This window comes from Halyomorpha halys, unplaced genomic scaffold (genome assembly GCF_000696795.3).
Source record: "Halyomorpha halys isolate HHAL.00 unplaced genomic scaffold, Hhal_1.1 Scaffold390.1, whole genome shotgun sequence".
In the NCBI taxonomy this organism is placed as follows: domain Eukaryota; kingdom Metazoa; phylum Arthropoda; class Insecta; order Hemiptera; family Pentatomidae; genus Halyomorpha; species Halyomorpha halys.
In genome coordinates this window covers 601,425-612,236 of record NW_027112043.1, presented here as the reverse complement: position 1 = coordinate 612,236, position 10,812 = coordinate 601,425, and the positions used below count along the sequence as shown (strand labels likewise).

The following is a 10,812-nucleotide window of genomic DNA, read 5'->3' as shown; positions in this document are numbered from 1 at the left end:
AAAACAGCACACTGGACATGAGATAAGGTCCAAAGAGATAGTATGAAAGGTAGATTGATAGCTGTGCCACAGAGAAGTGAAGATGAAAAAATGGAGGACATGATTTCCCATATTAAATCATGAGGTGACTTTTATTGTATAACATAAAATATATAAAGTAGAAGATTGGTGTTATATAGTTTTTAATATTGTTATAGGTTTTTGTAGTGCATGAATATGGGACAGTGTTCCCGAAACGTTGTACAATGTTAATGAGTAAATAAATTATTTATTGAAAATGATGGAAGTAATAAACCTCAAAGAATTATAAAAAAAACAAAAAAAAAAACTGTTTTTTTCCATTTTTCTCAAAACTTGTTTTTTTTTGTACACGCAGTCTTTTCCTTTTCCATGCCTAAATTATGTGGGTTGGACCACTTTTAGTTTAGCCATAGCCTCAGAATCATCTGCAGAAGTGTTAAACAACATAACTGTTAAATTCCTGCTTTTCAGATTGAAACAGAAATGTTGAAATAATTAAAATCTGGTCAGTTGAGGATTTTTTAAAAATTAGTATGCACTTGCAGGTAATATATTATTGAATGAAAAAAAATTAACAATTAATTGTTGTACATACAGATAAAATATATCTAAATCTAATCATTTTTGAACTTAATATGGTTTCACACCATTTTTGATGTTTTTTTATAATAATATTCATACAATTAATTTTATATTCAATCAATTGCAGGTCCTAGCAGGAGCTGATTTACCACACTTTCTTTTTTATGGACCACCTGGAACTGGTAAAACAAGTACTATTTTAGCTGCGGCTAGAGAACTCTTTGGGAATGTATTCAGAGATCGTATTTTAGAGCTCAATGCTTCTGATGATAGAGGTATTCAAGTTATTAGAGATAAAGTTAAAAACTTTGCTCAGTTAACTGCCAGCTCAGTTCGTCCTGATGGCTCTCCTTGTCCTCCATATAAAATTGTAATATTGGATGAGGCTGATTCAATGACTGGTGCAGCTCAAGCTGCGTTAAGAAGAACAATGGAAAAAGAAACTAAAACAACTCGATTTTGTCTTATCTGCAATTATGTCAGTTCCATAATTGAACCCCTAACTTCTCGTTGCATGAAATTTCGATTCAAACCCTTAGGCACATATGTTATAAAAAGCAGATTGGAAATGATCTGTAAAGAAGAAGGTGTGAGCTGTGATACGAATGCTATCTCAAAGATAGTTGATATAAGTGAGGGTGATCTAAGACAAGCAATAACAGTTCTTCAATCATGTGCAAGATTGAAAGGTGGAGATAAAATAACTGAAGATGACATTGTAGAAATAAGCAATCTTGTTCCTGAAGGATTAGTATTTGATTTAATTGAGTCGTGTAAAGAAAATGTATATGAAAAAATTCAAATTAGAGTTACTAAGATAATTTATGAGGCTTACCCCCTGTCTCAAATAGTAACACAAATTCACAAATATATTACATCTTCAAACAGCCTTACCGATACTCAAAAAGCGAAAATTAGTGAGGATATTGCTGAATGTAGCTCCAGGCTTCAAAGAGGCGCATCGGAGTATACACAATTGTTGCATTTGTGTTGTTCTATGGGAAATATTCTTCAAGGAGAATCATAATTTACTTATTTAAGTTTAATTGTTATGTTACTGTTATTACCTTGATTTTGAGTTTTACATTTATTAAACAAATGATATGGTTAAAAGCAAACAGTTTGATTACATTTAAAGTGTTTAATACTTTTTTCACAATTGAAATAACTTAAAAATAAATTATTGGTACATTTTCACACATCTTATTTACTATTTTCTAACATTTTTTTTTTAAATTTAATTAGATATAATTTATTGTTTTCATGTTATTACCAATGAAATTTTTTTTTTAAAAATATGTACAACTAATTCAACAGTATTATTACAAGCTGTCCTAATAATTTTTTTAAACAGTTTATTTTACATTTTATTGAATAAACATATAAGGGATATATGGTATATATGTACATAGATACAAGTAACTAAAGAAAAAAAAAGATAAAATTTAAAAATGAAAGAATAATGGAATGATTCAGGTGTCCACAGACAGCAGCTATAGATCAGTAATTGGATTACCCTGTAAAATAAACATTAAAAAAGAATTATTTTTGATATTAAATATAAATATTAGGTTTATATTTAGTTTTTTTAGTTATTATTTATTACAACTGTTTCACGGAAATATTAATTCTTGAAAACATTGACTGGCGACCAAGAGATAACTCTTAGTTTGTGTTCTTGCCTAAGACACCAACTAGAAGTTATTGCCGTATTGAGCAGCTTTGATGTAATGGGAACATATAAGGTACATATAGTGAAGCTAAAAATAAAAATGAAATAACTATTCATTAATGTCCTAGACAAGAACAGATGCAACAAGTTATCTCATAGTGGCAGTCAATGTGTTGATTGATGACAAGCTACCGCTAAAGTAGTAAGTTAATTTAAACATGGTGAAAGAAAATTAAATCATTTTACAAAAAATTTAAGAAATTAATGGTCCTGTGTAAGTTATAAAATTATAATTTTGATAGTTATTCTAAAAAAATAATGCTTGACTAATACCTTCCCTCAAAAATGATTAAAATTTCAATGTCAACTAAAGATATTAAGAATATTGAATACAGTGGTCACAGTTTAGCAGGGGTTGAATAAAATACAACAGATGTGGGAAATGCCTTTTGAACATTATTTATTTCATAGACTTTTTTTTCATGTCGTTTTTCAATTTCAGGCGCTTTTTAAATATTGCTCGATTAAACTATCTTAAAGTCTCCTCTTCCCGTTTTAAGCTAATATTTCAAAAGTGATATAGGGTCATTGCTCCACAGGGGTCTTAGTGGGGCGGGTACGGCAGGGAAGTGATATAGGGCCCTCGCTCTCCGGGGGTTTAGCGGGGCGGGTCAGGATGGCCTTTTTTTTAGCGTTACGATCTCCTCTTGTGAGATTGTGACATGGCGTTCATCGACCAACCTACTCGCTGAAATTGTCCGTTCGAAAAGTAAAAAAGAAAAGAAGAAAAGAAAAAAAATGGCCTTTTTTTTGTTATAGTCTCTTGTGAGATAGTGACATGCCGTACATCGAACAACCTATAATTGTCAGTTTAAAAAGTTTTTCATAAAACTTTTTACAAAAATATTAGAACAGACCATGGCATCTGTTTTAACATAGTAGGAACATTGTTGACTAAAAACCAATCAGACTAATAGAATAATTACTTAAATAATGGCACTTATTCAGAACACGGGGATACAAAACTACTTTTTCCTCCTGTATCAAGGTATGCATATGATTTAAAAGGTAATAGACATGGGTTGGAAGAGCGGAAATTTAACATTCCAACAATTATAGTAACATTCAATTTGGATAAAATTGGAAGGAGTTATAAATGTTTAGATGAACACAGGACATCAGCAAGATTTTCTTTTAAATTTCAATGAAATTTCATATTTGATGATTTTAAAGGATACCAGAAACGAATTTTGCATGATTTTTCTTAAGTCAGTTCATAAGTTACTCTACTTGCAGCATCTTTTGGTAATTGTTTGTTACATTTAATATGATCAGCCAACTTGTTTATATATTAACACGAAAAAAACAACAAAAAATTGATTGGTATATAATACACTTTTAATCCAAAAAGAACTAAGGCTGAAAACAATTGCTAAAATTACAGAAAGTGTTTCCTTTTCCCGATTCCTAATAAATATTGGCAAGAAACCTGGAGACACGTTTAGAATATTCTCTAGTTTGTATAAAAAAAAAGTTTCATTGAAATTGAAATTCACATATGCCTGCTATTTAAGTAAGTACATTTATATTTCTAGTGATTATTTTGGCACTTTACCCAATTTGAATAACCTAGGCTTGCATCGCTTGGCTTCAACCATTAACAGATATGGTGACTAAATAACAACACCAAGGCATTCCATAGAACAAGTCATGTTTATAAAATCACCAAACCGTAAAATAAATAAAAAAAGGGTAGGGTGACTTTTCTCATGAACTTAAAATTGAAAATGATTAAACCATTTCAACCAAGAAAAAGATACAACCCATAGACATACAACTTTCATAGTATTGTAAATTTCTGTTATAATCTTCATAGTTTTTAAAAATATTATGATTTACTCTATGAATTAATAGTGGAATCAATTAATTTAAAATGTCTTCATAATAATATAGAATTTTGCAATTAAAAGATTATTTGATATCAGTAGGTTAAAAAACATATTTTCCAATTGTTAATAGAAATATGTTTTGTTAAAAAAAAAAAATTGGATAAAAAAAAAGAAGATATAAAACAAGGAATGTTCCCTGGTGAGACAATTCATTTCTTTGTAGGTAAAACTGAGATAATTCATTTTTTTGTAGGTAAAACTATCACATATGGTTCCTTTAGGCACAAACCGATTTGGATTACAGTTGCTAATATATATTATATTTTGCCTTTTTAGAGAGCTGAACCCTGAGCTATAGTCTCAATTACAATCATTCAACATCCAAATCTTATCAGTTATTATTTGTAGTATTAAATAAAAACAAGTAATCCTTGCTTATACTATGGTCTTAGATGGAAATGACAACATAGAGGGCTTCTTGAAACCTCTAAGCAGAATTGATAACTGTGATTTACAGCAAATTAACACTATTTTTAAACTTTAAGAAGTTTATTCTTTAATTTTTGCTCATTCAAGAGATAAAAACCACCAAAGGTATCTTTGTTAGTGGAATTTACATGAACACCACAAAAAAATTCTAAAATTACAAGACTAGTAGAATTGATAACTATTATTTACAGAAAACATTAAAACCGTAAGTAACTTTAGGAAGTTCAGTCTTTAATTTTCACTCATTCAAGAGATAAAGAAACTCCCAAAGGAATCTATGTCAATGGAGTTTATAAACAAATGTCATAACATATAATTGAGGCAATACAAATTCCTTAAGTTACACCATGATTCTATAAATACATATATAATATTATGGGCTTAATAATTTATTATATAGTTTGTGAGAGGACAAATTAATGGATATTACTTACCCATTCTTGAGCCATCATCCAGATGGTTGAACTCTTCAGTTTAGGCCCAATGAGTGGGTTCATTTGGGCCATATAAGCACAAAGCCAACTATAAATAGTAGTTTAGAAAACACTTTAGTAATTTGTAGCCTAACTACTACTTACAAACTAGATTTAAATAAGAAACATCATAAGCATAACCTGTACATTGTAGTATCAAATCAACAAATTAAAAATACTCACAAAAGCCACGCAGTTGCAGCCGTTAAGATTAACGATAACTGAATTAGACTAAAAAAGAAAAATACCAAGAGTGAATAATCAAGACACAATCTTACCAAAACAATTTAGTACGGTGAAAACAATATTTACCCTCTATTATTGCCCTTAGGGAGAAAGATGGGAAGGACTATGCCAATTAATCCCCAGAATACTGTAATAATCAAACATGGTAAAACAGAAAAACCCATTGTATTTAATGTTAGCAGAAAACTATGAAAAGTGGGATGGGCACCCTAAAATACAGCTGATCTTAGCTACTGGTGCCTTGTAGATTTTAGAAAAATTATTATATTATTACAGTTGGTAGGATTTAAACTATTTAGTTTATATATTTGGCTTCAAAATTGCGTCTCATTTTCAAGATCTTTTTTCGACCATGTAACTTAATATTTCACAATTTACATAAAGTGAATTGTAATAGAATGGCATAGACCAACTTCTGGTATTGGGGGGGGCATCAATATACTTGGTAGGTTACAGTTATACTTGTCTACTAGGGTAGGTTATTTTTCTGTTGGTAGAACAGTACTACATCATAAAAGTTGTTTGACAAAGATCTTTTATAAAACAAGTTGGACAAGAAATATGACAGTTTAATCTTTGATCCTAAACTTTGATTACAAAAAATATTTCTATTTTAAAGTTCCTTTATCATAGTTGGGCTCTTCGTCATATATTTTATAAAAGATTTTCATATGGTGATTTGTTACTAACCATGTCTGAAAATAGGTGGTCTGTTGCGGCGACAAAACTCTTAATATTGGAATACGAACGGTATAATTTCTTATACGATGTTCGACATATATATTATAAAAATCGAAATAAACGTACTGAAACATATAAAACAATTGCGACTGTTCTTTAAGAAAATGGACACTAGTATAATATTGAAGATGTAAAGAAGAAAATAAATGGATTGAGGACTCATTTTCTCGCGGAAAAATTAAAGGTGGTAAAGACTGGCACCCAATGTTTTTTTTGTAATGGGAGGGCTTCTTTTGATCAATTTGAAAGCTTTGAGTTTCCTTTTTGTTTTTTCTCTGAAAACAATTTTTCCTTTCTAAACATTTTATTTTAAGATTACATAAAGAACAGCAACACGATTGCTTACAAATAATTCCTACATTTAAATGTGAAAACGTAAGCCAACAAATCTTATATCTTGATTTATTGACGCCATCACTTTTATGCTACGATTGTAATATTCACATCTTCCTATTGGTTAGTGTTATTGATCAGAAGCATTTTTAAAGAATAAAATACTACGAACATAAATTTAGGGTTTAGAGAACTGTAAATTTTCAGAGATAAAAAAATTACAATGGGTAAGTTAAAAAATAAAGCGTGAAGTTATTTTTTTTGTTTCCTGAAAAATGTATAAATTGAGCCATATCTTAAACATGGTGTCGACAACATAAAACTGGAAATTTTCGATTCTCATTGCAAATATTTCTATGAGTCCCAACATGAATAAATGATTGTAAGTTTGGAAATATAGAATTAAATTTAGAATAATTAATATCGATGTATTTTAAATTATATTTAACAAAGTTTAGACAAAAATGCAGGAATTCTATACCTAAGGATTTTTCCCCCTATATTTATGAGTTTCTAAATATGCTTAGAAATGAACGAAGTTGTTTAAGAGAAATTCAATTATTATTTTGTAACTGCAAGTTGCTTTTGGACATCTTATCATGCAATATATAATATAAAATTACTACAATAATTGAGGAAAAATAAAATTAGGAAACACTAGTAATGGCACAACTTTTTGTTGAAGTTGAATATTTAATGAAGTGCTCTTTTGATAATGTATTTAACTATTATTATTATTACAGATTTCGAACACGATTAAAAGTGGAGCTGTTGGTGATGATATATATATAAGCCTACTGTCTACTGGTACAACATGCTACACTTTATGGACGAAAGTTTTACAGCACCTGACGATTCTCCTTCGAATTTAAACGAACTTGTCTCCCGGGAGCATACTGCGCAAAATAATGTAGAATTGGTATGTTTTCAGTGTAAACTTGTTTAAAATAGAGTTTTTCACATTGTTAGAGTGTTATAAACTATTACAGACTGAATAGTTCGTATGAGATAAATAAAAACTCCCAAAACTTAGTCACTCAACATTTTTAGGTAACGTGTTGCCAAGAGACTGCCGGGTCCATTGTAAATCTTTTAATGTCGTCCTTTATTGCCACTACGGTTTCCATAAGGATGGACTTTCTAGCTGACAGGTTACATTTAATGACTTTTTTTTTTTTTATTTGATGAATTAAGATGTTTTATCAACTTCATAATTGTCAGTTACGAATACTTATGTTAAAGTACAACCTTTTTTTCAACCAATGTATCATGCAATCTACAAACTACTTAGTTAATAGTTTTCACTTTATCGGGAGATACATAATCGATATTAGAAAAATATTGAACTTGGTGGATAAAATTCCAAAACTGCTTTTAATCCTTTCCTTCAACGAGAAAATCTGTAATTGCAAACTTTTTCTTCTCTTGCGTTTATCTTTCAAGGAATATAGGGATGGTGAAGGGCTATGATTCTATGCTATAGATGAAAAAGATCAGCAGTTATCAGGACAAAAGATACATAAATTTTAGTATTTTTAATCACTTTACCTTAAGGTTGTCCCATATTGGGTGAGTCACTTTGAATTTACTTTTTGCGTTTGTTGCAGCATACATATGTCTTTGTAATTGGGATCAAAAGCGCAAACAGAACTGTGCTACAATAATTATTATAGCCGAAGGAATGTGTCGAGGTTGTCTGGTCTTAGGCGATTTCTCCAGCCTGGTATCTCTTCTGATATCTCAGAAGGCCCACGACAAGGCTTATTCATAAGTAGGTAAGAAAGGAAGGCCGTGCCAGGGGATGAGCCCTGGACACTAACTAGGTAGAGGAGGTCTAGGTGAGAGAGTCTAAGGCGGAGTAACAGTTCTAGTTGCCGAGATGAAGCGGACGGACTAGAACTTTTATGATAGGAGCCAGCTTACTAGTTGCCGAGATGAAGCGGACGGACAAGTAAGCTGATTAGGCTAGGTGCCGTGATGAAGCTGACGGACTAGAGACGGGAAATTACACTGGTAGCCGAGATGATGCAGACGGACCAGTGTAACCGTTAGGAATTAGGTTACAATCTTACTTGCCGAGATGAAGCGGACGGACTAAAATAGCTGGAGAATGGAGAGGATATAGGCCATTGTCTAAGGTGAGCATAATAAAAACCAACTCTTATGAGAATAGATTAACAATGAACTTCTTTATCTCAAATAGAGTGTAAGCCACCAGTGCTATGACTTCACCCGGGAAAGGCTTGATTTTCGTTTTTTTTGTTTCACATCCCCTTTATTCATAAAATAATTACAAAACATAAGCATATATACAATACAGTATATACATACAATTTGTTGATTTTTGCCCTTTTACTGGAGCTGCGCTCCATTCTAAAGGATGGCTCTATATAATACAAAATATTTGAAATCCCACTTGATTTTCGGATTAATCCCGGTGGCAATTGAAGGGCTCATGTGATCGGTTATCACTGAGGATTTACTCTTTTAACTCTACTTGAGATAGTTCCGTAGAATCTTTTTGCTCAATCTCTTTTTATTTTATAATTATCATTCTTACATATTACATATTAACATATATACATTTATACAAGAGATCGTATTTTTATAATGATAAACTTATATACAATTATACAGCTTCTTAGACGCTTGTAGTGCTGGCCCCTGGCGGGTTACAGCGGCACTTCGTGCTCGCTGACTGCTACAAATGTAATACACTGCGTTTAGGACTAGAAATACAAATGTGCTTGCCTATCTATTTGTGTTCAAATCATTCTAGTTTCCTTCAAGTCCTTGGCGATTCTTACTTGTTCTCCTCTTTTTCTTCGTACTTAAATATTAATAATGAATAAATAACCTTTAAAGATTGCATTAGTATGTAGTTTTGATTTTAATGAATTGTTAAAAATCGTAGAATTAGTAATTGGATTAATTCAATTATTTTTTCTTAGGATGCATCAAGTGAGGATTTCAACCGTTCAGAAAGAGAAGCGACCCCATCTAGTAGGACCATTGGAGCGAAACAGCATATCGAGTTCAAAAAAAGGAAATTGCTGATAAACGAATCCTTACACTCTCAAGCAAAGGAGACAACGGTGGAGACGAGTAAAATAGACAAAAATCGTGAAGTAAAAAAAATTAACTATAGCGTAGAACACAATGATGCCATAGAAACGTTCGCTAAATTTGTCGCTGATGAATTAAGGAGTATCCGTGATGCCAGCAACGACGGTGTTACGCGACAAGTTAAAAGGAAAATACAACAAGTGATCCTTCAAACATGGGATCTAGTAGACGGCTCACCTCAACCTCCTACAAAGGACTGACTTCGACTTACTAAAGACTGAGCAGAGGATGAACGTTAAATAAAACTTTGTTCTGACATTCCAAACCATCTACCATGTTTTTCGGCTAGTATTACCCATCGAGGAGAGTATGTTGGAAGATTTGCAAGCTACTATTTATATGTCATTTTTGTTTTTACTGTTCTTCTAAACCTTTTACAGTAAAGAATAAGCAGTCGAAACTGATTTACAATAAGCAAAACACAACAAATAAAAGTAATAGCAATCATTCCGAAACAAGATCCTGAGAATCGCAATAGACGCTCCTTGGTTTGTAAGAAATAGTTAATTAATTCCAGAACTACAACTGGAATGTATAGATGAATTCATTAAAAACTGTTTTACAAAATTTCATTTCCATTTGACAACATTTAAAGGTGGAATGACTTCAGTGGAAAATCCAACTTCCTCTTGAAATTGAAGCCGAGGTTTTGAAGACATTCTTTTATGAATTTTGTATTTTTTATTACTATCATTACTATTTTATTTTATTTCTTCTTTCTCACATTCATTTCTTCAGTATGTTAGTCAGATATTTGTTTTATTAATTCTGTAAGTATTAGTTGCTTTGTTTGTATTTTTTTCTTTCGTTTTTCAATCATATATCTATTGGTATTTTTATTTATTTCTTAACTAATTAATTTTTATTATTTATAACTGTTAAATAACTATAAAATTGTGTCTTTTGCCCAAGACTATGCCTCACCATTGTCGATTACTAAAAGTAAATCAAACAATATTAGCAGTCAGAATATATTCATAACTAGTTACTTGCATTCAATAACTCTTCCTTTACAGCTTCATAAATGGCTGACAGGTTTATGTTATGATGCTTGTGTGTAAACACTGGGGGATGCAAGTTCTGTACTGAAGGTAGATGCCTTGTGTGGGTCTATTCAGTAGTGAAATTGGCGAATAACTATGAGGCGTTTCTTTGCACAGATTAGTTTAGTAAATATTTTATTTTAAGTAATTTAAAATATTACTTCTACAGAGCTTAAAATTTCAAGAATCCTTTGATT

At 31.1% G+C, this 10,812-nt stretch overlaps 3 protein-coding genes across 9 annotated transcripts in view; 2 read left to right on the top strand and 1 right to left on the bottom strand.

Annotated features, from left to right (window-relative positions):
- The window catches only part of LOC106682141 (replication factor C subunit 4), an 8,813-nt gene extending 7,013 nt beyond the window's left edge, over positions 1-1,800 (top strand). For all 3 annotated transcript variants that reach the window (XM_014422842.3, XM_014422841.2, XM_014422843.3), the window contains exon 3: positions 731-1,800. In XM_014422842.3, coding sequence (XP_014278328.1) covers positions 731-1,630 — 900 coding nt within the window. In that variant the 3' untranslated portion in view covers positions 1,631-1,800. The remainder of the gene's footprint in view (positions 1-730) is intronic.
- A 141-nt stretch (positions 1,801-1,941) lies between these two features.
- VhaM9.7-a (Vacuolar H[+] ATPase M9.7 subunit a) lies at positions 1,942-5,609 on the bottom strand. The gene is made up of 4 exons (XM_014422840.3): positions 5,439-5,609; positions 5,310-5,357; positions 5,088-5,175; positions 1,942-2,120 (listed from the first exon to the last, which is right to left on the bottom strand). Exons 1-4 carry the CDS (start codon positions 5,534-5,536, stop codon positions 2,097-2,099), a joined length of 258 nt encoding a protein of 85 aa, XP_014278326.1. The 5' UTR covers positions 5,537-5,609; the 3' UTR covers positions 1,942-2,096.
- On the top strand, positions 3,304-10,091 carry LOC106682139 (uncharacterized). 5 transcript variants are annotated; one of them, XM_067049951.1, is made up of 3 exons: positions 3,304-3,323; positions 7,190-7,365; positions 9,398-10,091. In XM_067049951.1, exons 2-3 carry the CDS (start codon positions 7,261-7,263, stop codon positions 9,770-9,772), a joined length of 480 nt encoding a protein of 159 aa, XP_066906052.1. In that variant the 5' UTR covers positions 3,304-3,323; positions 7,190-7,260; the 3' UTR covers positions 9,773-10,091. The 5 variants fall into 5 exon arrangements, with proteins under 5 accessions (XP_066906052.1, XP_014278325.1, XP_014278324.1 ...); XM_014422839.2 differs by lacking the exon at positions 3,304-3,323 and adding an exon at positions 4,267-4,363 and having other exon boundaries at positions 9,398-10,011; XM_014422838.2 differs by lacking the exon at positions 3,304-3,323 and adding an exon at positions 4,269-4,387 and having other exon boundaries at positions 9,398-10,090.
- Positions 10,092-10,812: the final 721 nt, after the last annotated feature.

Excerpts from the sequence above, each read along its gene's own strand:
- VhaM9.7-a (XM_014422840.3), bottom strand. The coding sequence starts at position 5,536 with ATGGGTTTTTCTGTTTTACCATGTTTGATTATTACAGTATTCTGGGGA. Across the intron at positions 5,358-5,438 it reads CCTAAGGGCAATAATAGAGG|TCTAATTCAGTTATCGTTAA; the intron begins GTAAATATTGTT and ends TTTCTTTTTTAG. Across the intron at positions 2,121-5,087 it reads GGATGATGGCTCAAGAATGG|GGTAATCCAATTACTGATCT; the intron begins GTAAGTAATATC and ends TTTATTTTACAG.
- LOC106682139 (XM_067049951.1), top strand. The coding sequence starts at position 7,261 with ATGCTACACTTTATGGACGAAAGTTTTACAGCACCTGACGATTCTCCT. Across the intron at positions 7,366-9,397 it reads CGCAAAATAATGTAGAATTG|GATGCATCAAGTGAGGATTT; the intron begins GTATGTTTTCAG and ends ATTTTTTCTTAG.